Genomic DNA, 16769 nt, shown 5'->3' with positions numbered 1-16769 from the left:
ATTTTTGCTTCTTTTGAAATGGAATCATGATTTTTTTCTTGTTATTTTTTATTTGGAATCCTGAAATGTAACATTTTGATTTAATTTCAAACGCATTTAGTTATATACTCATGTTAACCTTATGAACTTGAAATACAAATACATTGGACATAAAAACAAATACTACTATACTAGTCATTAAGCTACTAATATAGTCTGACGGAATTAAACCAGGTCATGTTATGCATTGTAACAACTGAAATCAATAATATATCAGTATTCCGGTATTAACCTGCGGGCTGCATTAAGCGAAGGTGGGGGCCGCATGTGGCCCCCGGGCCGCCAGTTGCCCATGTATGTACTACCAGAAGTGACGCATTTTGAGCTGTTACTTTTGCTGTCTTTGATTTTGAGGCCTGAAAAGTAACAGTTTTGGACATCAGGTTTCCACCCGACAGACGATATCACATTACACCCATTAGCGACACTAAAACATTCACCGTCTACAAACAATGCATTAGTTGCAACAGGAGATAAAGTCATTTTAACTAACATTTTCTCAGGTTCACTACTCACTCCCCTTTGGGTTTGAAAGGCAGTATTCTATCGTTACTTAGACAGGGAACACTGTAGGAACATTGGCTTAAAAATGTTTGGTTTGATGCACTTCTACTTGGAGTATTAATCCAAGTCCTGCCCTCCCTGTCATTGCATGTTGACTGCCATCGCTAGGCAATAGTTTGATGATGTGTGTTTGAATACAGCTCTCCTACTTAATGATTTTCTTTTCCCTCCGAAATTATTTATTTTCTTAATCAGCTCTTTGGCTTTCTTCGTTCTTGTGAAATACTTTTTCACTTTTGTTTTTATTTTGTTTTATGTTGGTTACTTTTGATTTGTAAAACGAGGGAGGGAAAGACTTGAAGAACATCCGAGGAGTCCTATGCAGTATTTATGAGAGATTGACAAGTTTGTGAACTCTGGTGGTGGATAATCACACTCCACCCTTAATGCAGAGACAATCTATTGTGATTGACTATAGATGACATTTTGTAAATATTTTCATTAAAAATCTATTGAATGGTCGACAATGGTTTTTAATTTTATTCTAATTTCATCCCCAGCGGTTAATATACAGTAGTGATCACATACTGTACACTCTCACACAGTTGCCTCTCAACAGTTAATTAAATACGTACCTCTTAGGGGAATCAAATAGAATTTTAAATGGCAGCTACATCTTTATAGCCTTCACACATGTTAATTCAGTTCATTCATTCAGTATCAGTAGGCTAATACAACAAGCTTGTGTGCTATTGTAACAATGTAAAATTCTCTACATTTTTATATCACATATCAATATAAAAGGCAGCAAACTCCCTGAGGTGTTTATGTGCATGTAGTCTAATTATGAAGTCTTATCACACAGAACGACTGGTTGATCCTCTGAACAAGCAGTTCGTTTTTCACACCAGAGAGTAAAAGACTCGCAAGAATGACAGTAATGATCCTCCGTTGCCCCGGGGCGGAATGGTCGGTTGAAGAGCGGGTTACTGACACCATGTCCTAAGCAGGGGCGTCACAAGGGGTGGAAATGTGGGACTGAGTTACTAAGGCCCAAGGTGGAGGGGCCTTAATTATTTTATACTTTAGCTATTGAAAAATAGCAGATATACAAGCTCACAGCACGGCACTTGGTGCCGCGCTGAGAGCTTGTAGATCTGCTATTTTTGAAAAGTCCTGAAAATGTGTGCAAATCTTTGAATATATGTACAGTATTTTTTAAGCGAACATTTGTAACTCAAATCTTGCTTCTGGGGGGTCCCTGGAACTAAATATTCTGAGATGGGGGTCCGTGGCCAAATGCATATCATTTTGGGGGTCCTTCACAAGAAAAGGTTTGATTACCACTGACATAGAAACATATCTTTAAAAAAAAAAACCTTATATAAATATATATTCAAAGACTTGCCCAAATGTTCAGGATTTTTCAAAAATAGCAGATCTACAAGCTTGCAGCTTGAGCTTGTATATATGCAATTTTTCAATAGTTAAAGCACAATTTTAAAATAATGCATAATAATGTGTTCCCAGTTCATGGGGGGCCCGCAGTGAATCCTTGTACCCAGGGCCCAGAATTTGGTGCGACACCCCTGGTCCTAAGACAGCTGGCATGCCTTCTCCTTCTGAAAGTGTTTCCTCCAGCTCTCTAGGACGGGCTGCTCTGACTCCGGGGCAGGCGTATCCTGCGGCTCAGGTTGCGGGCCAGGCGGTCCATGGCGCCGCCCACGCCCCCCAGCTCCCGGCCGGACCTCAGTCCCTCGATGTTGCCACTGTACCACATGACCCAGCCTCCCAGCGACATCAGCACCAGCAGGGCCCCCGAGTACACCAGCAGGTCCCCAAAGTCTCTGCCTCGGATCTCCAGCGGGGCAAAGACCCCCAGCAGCAGTGACGCCACCCCCAGCAGGTCCATCAGCACGGCGAACGCCAGGGCCAGCTTACAGTGGTTTAAGCCGTCGTACTTCTGAGGTGCCATGGCCTGTAGTAAAGAGAGACATTATGTAGCAACATTAGGGCCTAGACAGAGAATAAGTGAAACGATCTGATGTGCAGTAATGTCATTTTATTGCCTGCTTTACTATACTGTATGCTACTGACATGTTGTTGACACAACATCCAGGACACATACTGCACAATGGAGAGTGGACAACCTGAAGAGCACATAGACCCCACAACTCCCTTCCGCATCCATGGAGTAGTCTCTGCCTAGCCTGGTGGGCGAGGTTAGTCTCTGCCTACCGATATATATCTAGTGATATTTAAATGCAATGCAAAAACTAATTACTAAAAATAACACATAATTTAGGACGGCCCGTCACATTGAGACATATTCCCCTACATTGAATGTAGATTTCTACAGAGCCCCCAGATGTATCGAGGATCTCTGAGGGGCCTTTTCCACTGGCAAAGAACCGGTTTGGGTTCTTTCTCGCGCCTATGGGATGACAACTTTCTTGGAACCTTGGTTCGTTCTTGCGAACCAACTTTTACGGTTCGGAACCAACTCGGTTCTCGGGGGAAAAGCCATAGGCGAGAGAAAGAACTCAAACCGGTTCTTTGCCGGTGGAAAAGGCCCCTCTGAGTGTTCCTGGGAGAGGGACTACTGTAACTGGACTGGACTGACAACTCTGAGGACCTCTCCAGGCAGGGGCAGAGCAAGCTGTTCTTCAGGTTCCTCAGTGTGTTCAACAGGTTGCTGTAGATGTTCTACCAGAAAGTAGTAGCCAGTGTTCTCTTTGCTGTGGTTGTGTGTGTATGGGGGGATGTTGATGTTAAACAAGCCTCCCTTGTGTAACATCAACACAAAGGAGGCTGACAAACTGAACAAGCTGGTGGTGAGAGAGGCTTGCTCTTGGAGTTAAACTTAACAAAATAGAGGTGGTTGTATTGAAGAATGTATTAGATGTTTGCAAAGGAAAAGGTTCAGTTTCATGACAGTTCAGTTCACTGATACAAGCATGCAGCGGACTCTCTTTGCCCGGTTTCACCCAGGTGGGCGTGGTTTTGAGGTTTGCTTTAGGCATAGTTTTTGTGAGGTTAAGTTTAGGGTTAAGCTTAGGGTTAGGCATTGATGGTTGGTGGTGGTAATGGAGACGAGGAGAACATTCAGCCACAGTCTCACCACCCTTGCCCCCAGCACAAGGTGATTTGGACACGGACAGTCCTTAAGCTCCATCCAAGCCTGACTCCCGGTTCAGTTCTTGGATTTAGTGACTATACCGCTTGACTCGGGCACAAGGATGCCCGTGTGCTTGTCAAAGCTTTTAACAATCATTGTAAAATCAAACCACTACCAATTGCAAACTGTTAATAAAAGTATTCAATCAATCAATCACATGCTGTGATATACACACTACAGACCTGTTAACCTGTTGATGCCTGTTAAAAACAGCTGTTGTAACCTTTTTCATTGATGACTGACTGCACAGCCTGCCCTTCTCTATTATATTTAATAGATTGTACCCTGTACAATACAGTATTATCCAGATACCCACTGCTGTAGTAGGCCGGCTGACACTGTACATAGGCTATATCAGTCTCACATCCATAATAGACACTGAGGTGATATATATATTCTTTGGTAATAGATTATACATTATACTAATTTACATTATGTTAACTCACTCAGACCAGTTGCAGATGGTCAGACACATTACTCTACCTGTAATCTTTGACTGTTCCAGCATCATGCTGCTCATAACATAGGCATTCTTTCCTCAAGCAAAATGTCACATTTCCCTCCTTACAGACAGTGCTTTTCATTTACACTCCAAACATGTGCCACACCTGTGTGTGTGTTTCTCAGAGTCAACTGTAGTCTGTAAGCTTCAGTCCAGTCCAGAGTAGATCATCAAACAAAAACAAACAAATTTCTCAGTCACTAAAAGTCACCATACAAAAAAAGAGTGTCCAAGATATAATACTGGTTACTTACCAGAAAGGTTGTTGCTGATATTTATCTGTTTATAAAGAGTAAAGTGTTATCATGTTGAGTTGAATGTAGCAGCTCTACTCCAGATAGAAGCAGCATGAGTCACTAACTGACACCCGACACCTCAACACCTGTTTTACCTGTCCTGTAATGTAGAGGCTGCATGGAGCCCATAGGCCACAGGGACGCTGCTGGAATGGATCCCATCGCCCACAGGGACTCTTCTGCACTGTCATTGGTTAGTTGGTTCGTTGTCATGGGGATTCCATCCTGATACATTAAAACTTTGACCAAAACAAATAGACGATCTGCAAACTCACAACGCGTCGCTTAGTGACGCGTTTAGAGCTTGTAAATCGGCTATTCATTTATTTTTGCTGGAGAGATTAGTTGTGAAGGGGGAAAAGGGTGGACTATGCAAGTACAGAAGTAACTTTGTCTGGTCTATAGTTTGTTTTTTAGTTGTTAATATGATCTGTTGTTCGACAGCGCTAATAAACCTTTAATCACACAATCAAACACACACAGTCTTTAGGGAGTCTTACTGGTACGTTTAATGTGTGTGTTTCATGTTTTATGTCAATATCGTTTTTACACAGTCACAGACAGTACATTATTGATTGATTGATTGATTGATTGATTGAATAATTTATTAGAAGGTTGCATCGGAAAATTGGGAAAAGTACAGTTTCATGACAGTACAATCACAGGTACAAAAAAAAGAAAAAAAAAAGGTGAAATAAAATGAAAAGAATGGGGAGATATTTACAGTTATGTAATATTCATATAGGCCTATAATTTCTGAAAACTGAATGAAGAACATAATATTTCAAGGAGGAAAATAATTATTTATGCCTGCCCCTAAGTTAATTGCAAACGGAAGTGACGCAAAAAAAGAAGCCTGGAGGAGAAAGGGGTAAAAAAATAGAAAGTGAATATAATTGTTATTGTTAGCTTGTTAGCTAGCTGCTCCATCCGTCCAGTGCACATATGACGGCGTTATAACCTCTTATTACATGTCAACGCTTTAACTTTATTATCACGACTGTAAAGTGGTACGTATACCGACACACAATGCAACACAATGTGGTCGTCTGCGAGGTCCTGGTTGTATTATGAATGACACAAGTTAACATTTAAATAAGGTTTAACTATACAGTAACCTTGGGGTTATAATTGTTTTATTCGGGGCTTGGCTTAGCCCTGGCTGCCGTGCTAGCAGCGAGTCCATTTTAAATGGCCCGGTTATAATTAATAGAGATGTGTGTGCAGTGAACAACACGAGTATTACTTTTACTAAAGCAGCTGTTTTGTTGGAAACCCTGCAGTTTTTGCACTGTTTTGTGTACATACTGTACGTGCACGTCTGCACGACAATAGTTAATTTCATTATACTCTACTCCTTGAGACAGACCATATGGCAGATAGCCGAGATAGGCGTTCATTTGTGTCCATTGTTCAGCATATTTGTCATGGAGGCTTGATGATGTCTCTGCAATATTACTTTCCACAACTTGTGTATTAAATCCCAGACATCACATCATGCATGCATTTTATGTCACAAAGTTGACAAGATGTGCTGCGGATCAAATGTTGCAGACTCAAAGTAGATTTTAACAAATGTACAAGTTAGTTGTCCATAGCAGAACATGCCAGCTGCAATCTAAGCATATACTGTGTGTGTGTGTGTGTGTGTGTGTGTGTGTGTGTGTGTGTGTGCGTGTGTGCATGCGCGTGTGAAGATGGAGGATGCAAACAGTCAGACAGATGCTGCCTCCTCATCCAAGAACCACACAGGATCACTACACTTGCAGAGTAAGACATGGAACAGTATGAATATATGCAACAAATTATAACTTTACAAGTGATTATTTGATTATGATTATGTTTAAAACAGCGAGGAAAAGGTGCTTCTAGATCAGGGGTCAGCAACCTTTTTGAAATTAAGTGCCATGTTTTTATTTTCTACATGGGCATTGTGCCATGACAACATACTGTACATTTTAATGACACCCCATTACAAATTCGGACATATTTTGATTGGCAGGACTAACCCTGTTATAACGATCATTAGACTCAGAGCAGTATCTCCCCGACTCCCTCCCCTGTCAAAGTTCAGATTTTAATGAATGTAGAATTATGTGCAGGATGTAATTTTCTGCAATTTAGGTGACTTAATTTAATTGACCACGTTTAAAACAATATTTGGTTTTAAAATAAAAATCCTCTCTCTCACACTTCTGCCAGTGTGCTAGTGATCACCCTCCCCTGTTCCAATTGTGGCACCCGTGCCTAAGGTAGTTTACCCCTGGCCTGTTCTAGATTATCTGATGAATCAAAAAAGTAATAATCTCTTAATAATCTATATGCAGCTTTTCTTTTTTCATGTTGAGAAGACTTTATAATCCTAGTGTGATATGACACATGCGTTCTCTTCTTCAGCCCCTAAGAATGAAGATGCCTATGAAATATCCCTTCCATACGAGGAGAGCAACTTTGAGCAACAAGGCTTTTTCAACCAGAATGATCAGAGTTTTGATGGTGAATGTCCAAATCTATTACAAATATGTCATCAACTACATGTCATTTAAAAACTGTAACTTTTCAGGATAAAAAAGAGACGATTTGGTATGATCAAGGACGTTAATTTACGAAAAAACTCAAAAAGTTAGAATATTTAGATAGAGATTTCCCGCCGACAGCGACAATATTCTTATCCTGTATAACACTGCCCCACATTGCCAAGGAGCTGTAATTGTGCAAGTTGTGAAAATAAAGAAAAATTACTTTAGCTTATCTGCCATCCACCCAGAAATATTGTGCAGGATTGTTGATGCTATTTCATTCAGTAATATTTTTGCAAAATGTATAGATTATTTTGTTAATTTGAGATTTGGAATAGGTTCTAGTTATACAGCAGCTCTTTGCCTTTGTGGGACAAAATATGTATAACAGCCAATACTAATACAATTACAGTGTAACTGGACCTTTCTGAAATTAGGAATGCAAATGTAAACAATATAGTGTAATTGATTGCTTTTGGAGTAGAATTATGTGATGCTTTACACTTTTGGTGTCGCATCACAGTCTTACAATTAATCAGGTTTAAAGCTTCTGTGTACTGTAGGTCCCCTCTTCAGTGTATCAGTGCATATTGACGTCTCTGTCGGGTGGAAACCTTGTATATCCAACGGTCCAAAACTCAAAAGTAGATGATCAACAAGCTCAGAACACGTTGCTTCACGCTGCGTTTTGATCTTGTAGATCTTCTACTTTTAATGCTTTTGTGTGCGTGACGCTGTAGTATGATCAAGTAGGACATTGATTGACAAAGTGCGACTGCTATCTTTCCAGAGTCGCCGACACCCGCCGCCGGTCATGCCCAGGCCAGCAGCTCCTACATCCTGATCACCAACCTGCGGACGCAGCTCCAGATCTCGCTGGAGAAGAACTCCTGGCTCCTGAAACGCATCGAGGACCTGGAGGAGGAGAGGGACTTCCTCCGATGCCAGCTGGACCGCTTCATCTTCTCCACCAAGACCCAGGGACAGGGACAGAGCCAGTACAGCAACGGTGAGGACAGTGCACAGTATAATGTGAGGACAATACAGTAACGGTGAGGACAGTCAGGGGCGTCACAAGGGGGGAAAAAGTGGGACTGAGTTACTGGGGCCCAAGGTGGAGGGGCCTTAATTATTTTATACTTTAGCTATTGAAAAATAGAGCTGTGAGCTTGTAGATCTGCTATTTTTGAAAAGTCGTGAAAATGTGTGCAAATCTTTGAATATATGTATTTTTTAAGCAGACATTTGTAACTCAAGTTTTCGCTTCTGGGGGTCCTTCACATGAAAAGGTTTGAGCACCACTAACATAGAAACATATTATTTTTCAAAAAAAAACTTAGTAGGGTTTGAAATATTCAAAGACTTGCACACATTTTCACGATTTTTCAATAATATGTGAGCTTGTATATCTACTATTTTTCAATAGTTAAAGCACAAAATAATTAGTTCCCAGTCTAAATGGGTTAAACCCCCTCCTCCTATGAAGAACATTCATGGGGGGCCCGCAGTGAATTCTTGTAGGACAATACAGTAACGGTGGGGACAGAGCACTTTATTCACTGCAGTGATTCTCAACCGTTTCAATTTCGAGGACACCCCCCAATTTGATATCATTACTGTCGGGCAGAAACCTCTTGTCTCCAATTCTCCATATTTTAATGGAACCAAATGGAAACGTTGAGAACAAACTGTACGAAATTAAACCAGGGACACTACATATTTTGAAAGCAGTGGTCTTGTGGCTCTGCTAAAGATAAATGTGCCTTTTCATGGTTTGGGTTCTCCTTCACTCTTGCAACCTATGGAAAACACCAATATAATTATAAAACCATATTCAACGACCCTGCTAATCATAATATACATTTACAACCGAAAGGGATAGTTCACCCCCAAAATGATTTCTTTTTTTCTATCGATTACTACCCCATGGATATTTTTGTTTTGTTGTTGTTGCATTTCTAACTTGACTTGACTTGATTGAAAATAAACTCAGAATTCTTGTTGGATCATTCTACAGGCTATGAGTCGAGGAGATTCAACTGGAGGGCGAGAAGAGGGGAAGATCGGCCAGCTGGTGAAGAAAATAATTTGTGTGCTTAACTGCACTTCATTCATCTCCCATTTCACTCTTAGACATAGTTCAGGTCTGCATGAGTACAGCCATACATCATTGCATATAGGATCTTCACCTCCATGGCCTACACTGTGATGTGATTTGTGTATATAAACCAAAGTTCTCATGCACTGTAGTGTAGGACATCAGTTAGTCTTCAACTTGAACATGCCTTTCTCCCTTACAGAGCCACAGAAGTCAGATATGCAGCAGCATTTCCCCTCGCGCCAGTTCGTCCAAAGAAGGCCCGGTCCGGCAACCATGGGACCTCCCAAAAACCATGTCTCCAGCCCGATAGCCAGTCAGATTGCCTCCATGAACGCGTTGTTCAGCTCTGCACCGTCCCAGGGCCTACTGGCAGGTCACGGCAGTACCAGCAGCACAGCTGGCAGCAGCAGCAACAACAACAGCAGCAGGGCAACCATGAATGACATGAGCGGACACAGCAACGTAGGTCCAGGTAGGCCACTGAAAAAGACTGCAAGGTTTAAAGGACATATTATTGCTGCTGTGCTGTGAATAAAAATGGAGCAAGTGAGTTGCAAGCCCCCATCTTGTTTTTCATTATTCTGTTTTTGCAGGATCTGCGTTAGCTTTTCTTTGAATGTATCAACACTGATATACACACCATTTTGACTTGCCTTAAACTGCTGAGCGGCTTTAAAACTTTTCTTTTTTTTTTTTGCGGTGCTGACCGCTCCTACAGCTGGCTTTGTCTGTTTGTACGTATGTAGGTCCCGCCCCATCCCACATTGGCCAAGCTTTGTGGGACGCTTAATGAAATTAACTCATAAATAGCACCGCTCACTTCACACTGGGTGGGATTTATTTTTTATACGAGCGCCTCAGAGCACTTCAAGTTAAAAGTCGGTGCTGCACCCATCAATGTGGGGTTCTGATCGGTGTACACAGTATGTGTACCAAAATTTTGAGTCATATGTCATAGATACAGTATTATCATAGTCATAATATATAGGCGACTGATGTAACAGGCTGGCCACATGAAGTCTACATTGGAGCCATGTCGTTGCGCATGTGGATCCCAAGATTCACGTGATTAGGTTTTTCAGTCTTTTGAGGACCTCTCTAGGTTGCTGGAGTGGACTGGACACACAGGCTAATGTATACTTTGTCGCCCACCTCTCCAGATTCTCTCTCACTGCTGGGAGAATCTGACGAGTACCTGGATCAGGACAACTATCTGGACGAGGAGGTCATCATTTCAGGGGAGGAAGTGATGTCGGAGGGCATCAACAACAACCATCAGCATCAACTGACATCAGCTCAGCATCAACAGCTGAAGAGGAGGCGGCTCTTCCAACTTCCCAGGGAGCGACAAAGAGGTGAAGTGATGACAGGAACCAACATTCAAAATGACCAACTGTTTTATTTATACATTGTATTAAATAGAGTATATTAGCACTCACTTATGGAGTAGTTTACCCAAAATGACTTATTTTCTATTTTGCACACCCCATAAAGCCTTGAATTAATGGAGGTTGTTTTGTTTTTGTCGCATTCCTGAGCCAATAATTTGAGGACCAGCGGAGTCTCAATTTGAGTTGAATGAAAGATAAAAAGCTACTTTGTCCACACAACACCTATGGAGTTTGCTAGAAAAACATTCTCCAAAACAAGTTAATGTTGACCAGCCAAATAAAGGCAAAATCTCCACTCCATGTTTACACACCTACGCAGGTCTACGTCAAACAAAAGGGAAGAACAGTTTAAACTGTGGAGTCATTTGACTGTCATTTTTGTTGTTGCCCTTTTTTTTTTTTAAGATTTGTTTTTGGGCTTTTATGCCTTTATTGATAGGACAGTAGACTGACAGGAAATGGGGGTAGAGATGGGGAGTGACACGTGGCAAAGGTCGTCCGGATCGGGAATCGAACCGACGACGCCACCAGGCATCCATGCCTATGTGGCAATGCGCCTAAAGTGGTATGCGCCTGGACTAGTAGGCCAGCGGGCGCCCCTGTTGTTGCCCTTTTTTGGAACTCTAATGTTCTGGTGACCATTAGTTCAGTTAATCATAGAGAAAGCTAAACTTTGCTGACAAACTCCTATTGTGTTGTTTGGAAACAGGCACAAGGGCGAGTAGATAACGACTCTCAGAATTAAGTATTTAACACTCATCCACCCTCACTCTCGCTGTCGTTGCTGCAGTGAAAGACGCAGCGGGCGTGCTGTTCCGCTACAAGAAGATCCTGCTGACCTACCAGCGGCTGAAGAACATGTCCAAGGCCTTCCAGATCCACGGCGTGGACCGCAACACCGTGGCCTCCACCACGCCCATCGCCGAGCTGCTGCTGGTGGCGCCGGAGAAGGTGGCCGAGGTGGGCGAGTTCGACCCGTCCAAGGAGAAGCTGCTGGACTACGCCCGGCGCTGCTACATGGCGCTGGACGAGGAGACGCTCAGCAGGGTGCAGGCCCTCAAGAAGAACAACCTCCTCCTGCCCATCTCCTACAGGTTCAGACACTGAGAGACAAGGGGAGAGAGAGGAGCGTTGACCAGGGTTGTCGCGCCAAATTCTGGGCCCCACGGGTACACGGATTCACTGCGGGGCCCCCCATGAATGTTCTTCATAGGGGGATTTTTTTTTATACCCATTTAGACTGGGAATGCGTTTTTACGCGTTATTTTGTGCTTTACTGTAACTATTGAAAAATGGCAGATATACAAGCTCGCTGTGCGGCACTCTGTGCGCTTGTGGACTTGCTATTTTTTAAGCATCGTGAACATTTGTGCAAGTCTTTGAATATTTCAAATCCTTCTAAGGTTTTTTAAAAACCTATGTTTCTAAGTCAGTGGTGCTCAAACTTTTTCATGTGAAGGACCCCCAAAATGATATGTATTTGGCCACAGACCCCCATATCAAAATATTTAGTTCCAGGGACCTCCTCCAGAAGCAAAATCTGAGTTACAAACGTTCGCTTAAAAAATACATATACAGTATTCAAAGATTTGCTCACATTTTCACGACTTTTCAAAAATAGCAGATCTACAAGCTCGCAAGCGTGGCACTCACTACATATAAGAGCTCACAGCGCGGTGCCACGCTGTGAGCTTGTATATCTGCTATTTTTCAATAGCTAAAGTATAAAATAATTAAGGCCCCTCTGCCTTGGGCCCTAGTAACTCAGTCCCACTTTTCCCCCCTTGTGACGCCCTGGCATTGACTGAAGAACGGACTGACTGACATGGGAGAGAGAGGGGTGGATGGATATTGGATACTCTCACCCTCTCCGGAAAACAATAGGACGGTTTGGCGGGTAAGTAGTGAGGAGTTTGTACACGGTTCATTCTGCGGCAGCGGGCCGGCTCGACTGCTTAAAGCATGGTGGCACCTCAGGGGACACGTGAACTTCCTTTTTCGCCATCACAGTGTCCCCGGAATCAGCTGTGTAAACTGTGGTGAAGACTCTGTTTGTTTATACTTGCTCTTGTCAGCTCCTTTTTAGTGTCAACGTGGTATACAAGTAATTTGAATTCCTTGCGCTCTCCACTCGCCCAGCCATTTATAATAGCGGGCAAAGTCCAAGTATGTGAGAGGGCCTGCTGCATCCCGAAAAGGGATGAGGGAGGATTTGTTCAATTTTCTTTAAAAAAAAGACTGTATGTCCATGTGATTCACAACAGACATCTGTCAACCAAGCAATGAGGAAGTCAATTACAAGGCATTAGAGCAGGGAGAGGGATTGCTCTGGGGGAGTGCAACACCTACTGGTAGCTCCCAGTACTTACTAGTACATGTCTTAAATACCCTAAGCCCATTCAATGGCAAGAGTGGTTGATGCTTATTACTGATACAGATAATATAATAATAATAAAGACTGTTCCTGTTCCGACAGTATGTTGATCCTGGGGTTTGAATGGATGCAGTTTTCTTTTTAGAAAAAATCTTTTTCAATAACGGATTCTGACATGAAACTAAAACTTCCAATACATTTGGATGATTACTGAAATTATGTTCAACTGACCCCCACACACACATTGCTTTTTATTTTATTTTGAAAATCTTTATTTACAGAAACCTTTTTGTTTGTTTGTTTCATTATATCCCTTTTCCCTGTTTTTCGTATCTTGCATTGTTTGCTCAATGTTTCAAAAACATTTAAAAAACTAGACATTTTTAATGTTTACCTTCCACTATAGAACAGTGTATATGTGTGGCTACATTTCAACAATGCCTTAACGTCATTTTGTGATTTGTCTCGTGTGAGGTGTGACAGCCGCCACCGTTGGTATCATTTCCCGACCGCAGCTACTAAAAATACTGCCCGCGCCGCAAGGTTTGCGTTGGGTCCCGACTCCTGCGGGTTCCATGCAGCCCTGGGTTGATGAATTTGTAAGGTAGAGAAGGAGGAGGCATTATTACGCAGCGGATAGATGTCCCGTGGACAGACGCGGTCTAATGCGATTCCTTGCTGCGGCTGACAACGTGCAGTGTGACCGCAAACACATTAATGAATGTTGCTGCTTCACCCCCCGCAATCAATCTCACGAGTCTGCCGAATTAAGGTTGAGAATGCGGCCTGAAGAGATCTAGTAGTCCCACACTGCCGTTTCAGATGCATTCACTAGCCATTGTTTTACAGTAACAAGTTTCTTGCATCAGAATGGCATGGTATGCTACTGTTACGAGTGCAGTCCCCACCTCATTAGTTATACCACCGTTTTACCAACTTTTTTGTTTCTTTGATTTTTTTTTTGTCACTTTACATACAGCAACAAAATCCAGTCTGTGTCATGTGTGATAATGCTCCTGTGTAGCATCTGGTTATCTAGACACCTGTAAAGACAATATATGTTGTGCTGCGTGACACACTATAATACCTGTTGTAGCCTTTACAATGTCCTCCTACTATTTATTATGCTGTTTTGTACCACTTCGGTCTCACAGTTTTTATCCTATGATTTTTGTAACCTTTTTTTTTTTTTTATCTTTTCACCTAGTGTCAATTGTCTAATGTTATCCCGGGCGCTACATTCCCTCTGCCAACCTGGGGAGAGCAACGGACTGACCTCATGTTTGGAATTACCTCATGTTTCATTTAATGCATGAGGAATCCAAGCCGCTTCTTTTCACCTGACGGGGGAGTTTCCCCGGCTGGGCGTAGCATGTATAAGGAACGTTATTCCATCCAGTTCCTTTCCCCTCCGTCAGGTGCCCCGGCTGGCCAGGGTGAGGCAGTATAGAGACCAGAGAGACTGCATGTTTTGCTAGGAGACACGAGGAGAACATGCAAACCAGCACTCACAGGCCACAGCTTCCCCAGTACAGCAGAAATCGAAACCAGGACCTTCTAGCTGTGAGGTGCTACCGACTGCACCACCCCCTGTATCACTACCTTCTATTCACTTTTGTGTAAAGAAATATTGAAATTAATCACCCAACACTTATAACGTTCCAGTGAGACTGAGTGATTGCGTTGATTTGTACTAGGGCTGCAACGGTTGATCGAACTTAGCAAGTCAATCGATTATAAAAATTATCTTAAATTTAATCAAATAATCAATTAATAATCTATCCCCATTTTGGGCAAATGGTTGTGGTAAAAGGTCTCAAAAATGTAAAATAAATAGTGAAAATAGAAGACCTACAAGCTCAACTGCTATTTTCACTATTTTTGCACGACGAAGTAAAATATAAAGCTTGAATGGTTCTTCGATTTGCTGATATATAAAAACGCGCTTCTCGATGATTTGAAAAGGTAATCGATAGAATAATCTATACGAAAATAATTGACAGTTGCAGCCCTAGTTTGTGCACACGTAATGGTCTTTTGTTGCTTCTCGACACCTTATTACAAAATACAAATGCATGTGAACTGAGCTATTTCCATGGTCTGTAGTTTATAGAGCTCTTGCTGAAATTCATAATTATTTTCAGTGCTGCAGGAGAGTTTGTCATAGTGATGTATGATAATGTATAGTGTTTACTGTATAACTAACTGTACAGTGAATTGATTACATGTTTTCTTTTTTTTAAGCTGAGGAGGTGAAATTGGAAGATTAACATTAAACCACTTAAACCCTATGTACTTTGCTGACCGGAGTCAGCAAAGTGGTTCGCAACCTGTGGGTCAGGACCCCCCCAGGGGAGTCCCCCAAATTGTTTTTGGGGGTCCCCAGATGATTAACTTAATGTGGAACATTCTTTTCTCACTCAACAGTAAACAAACCAACATTTAAGTGTATAGAGGGTATCTACACATGTAGATACCCTCTACATGTGTAAATGTAAGGACTTATTAATACCTCTAAAATGACAAATTAAACATTGGCCAAATTGTCAAATATTAGAGGCGGAAATTGTGAAAATAGCCGATCTACATTGCGAAGAGTTGTGTATGTAGATCTGCTATTTTCCCGATAGAACTGTGTTATACAAAATATAATGCCTCAACTCTTAGTTAGTGCTCGTCAGGGTGGGGGGTCCCCAGTTAAAATATGATTATTTTGGGGGTCACAGCTTGAAAAGGTTGAGAACCACTGGTCTAGACTAGGCCCTAGCTCACATCTTGTAGATTATCAGAATGTTTGGCCCAGAATGGGGACGCTAGGGTTCATGTGGTTAAAATGTTCTTGTCAAAAGTCAAAACTCCCTTCAGAGCAGCTCAGCAGGGCTCCATCTGTGGAACTCATGTGTCTTTCTATGTGTTCAATACGGGTCACTTTAGTTGGACTTGAAAAGGAACCAATCAATGTAATGTTTAGGGTGCACTTATGGGTGCAGTTTTGTAAAAACCGATTCGGCGGAATTTTGCAGAATCACATCATTGTATATTGTTTTTAAAAGTATCTATTTGTTTGTTTCCTGTTGTTTTAATATGAATGATATATTATTCAACATATTGGAGTGAGACTGAGTCTCACTAAAACAACTAAACAATAACCATGTATTGCTGATTATGCATCAGCTTCACTGTTAAGACAGAAATGTCATTAAAAGCGTTTGATTTCCTATGATGTACGTATGCATTTCTTGTTTTATGTTTTATGTCTAGCAACATCACCACTCAGATGATTTCATCAGGCAATGGACCAATCCCCAATCACATACACACCCATTGTAACAGTTACAATGGGTGTGTATGTGATTGGGGATTGGTCCATTGAGGCAAAGGTTTAACTCCTGTTAATTACATAAGGTATATCGGAACTTAAGCAACCAAAAATACTGCAGCCTATATGGCTCTGGCTTAAGAGATTTGAGTCCATGTGATTGTATGGTTGGGTCATATATAAATATGATTTGCTCTATAGCAGTATAATAATATTGTTACATTGTCAAATATATTGGTAGCTAAACAAATTCCAGTTCATTGCAGACCCCATAGCACCCCAAATCATAATTGACTGCAGAAACTTCCCACTAGACTTCAAGCAACTCTGACTTCAGAAGGTTGACATTTCTCTATTATAAATCCTTGTTTTGAGTGGTCTCGTGTAATATTGTAATATTTTGAAATACGGACTTTTGATATCCATGAGCTTGTATATGCCTTAAGAATTCAACATTTTAAAGGATTAGTTCACCCCCAAAATGACTTTTTTTCTATTGATTAGTCACACCATGGAGACTTTGGTTCAATAATATTTTTTTGTATT

General features: G+C 41.7%; 1 protein-coding gene across 2 annotated transcripts in view; it reads left to right on the top strand.

Annotated features, from left to right (window-relative positions):
• The first annotated feature begins 5455 nt into the window (after nt 1–5455).
• Nucleotides 5456–16769, top strand: part of ccdc106a (coiled-coil domain containing 106a) — a 366031-nt gene continuing 354717 nt past the window's right edge. The window contains exons 1-8 of one of the 2 annotated variants that reach the window (XM_080752418.1): nt 5456–5529; nt 6217–6289; nt 6917–7015; nt 7829–8047; nt 9056–9112; nt 9339–9611; nt 10300–10494; nt 11321–11670. In XM_080752418.1, the coding sequence (XP_080608544.1) occupies nt 6217–6289; nt 6917–7015; nt 7829–8047; nt 9056–9112; nt 9339–9611; nt 10300–10494; nt 11321–11637 (1233 nt within the window). In that variant the 5' untranslated portion in view covers nt 5456–5529 and the 3' untranslated portion in view covers nt 11638–11670. Of the gene's footprint in view, nt 5530–6216; nt 6290–6916; nt 7016–7828; nt 8048–9055; nt 9113–9338; nt 9612–10299; nt 10495–11320; nt 12202–16769 lie in introns of those variants that run through there. The other variant, XM_080752417.1, reaches the window with a different exon arrangement.

Source organism: Nannobrachium achirus (assembly GCF_963921795.1).
Source record: "Nannobrachium achirus genome assembly, chromosome: 2".
In the NCBI taxonomy this organism is placed as follows: Eukaryota; Metazoa; Chordata; class Actinopteri; order Myctophiformes; family Myctophidae; genus Nannobrachium; species Nannobrachium achirus.
This window is presented reverse-complemented; position numbering and strand designations above follow the sequence as displayed.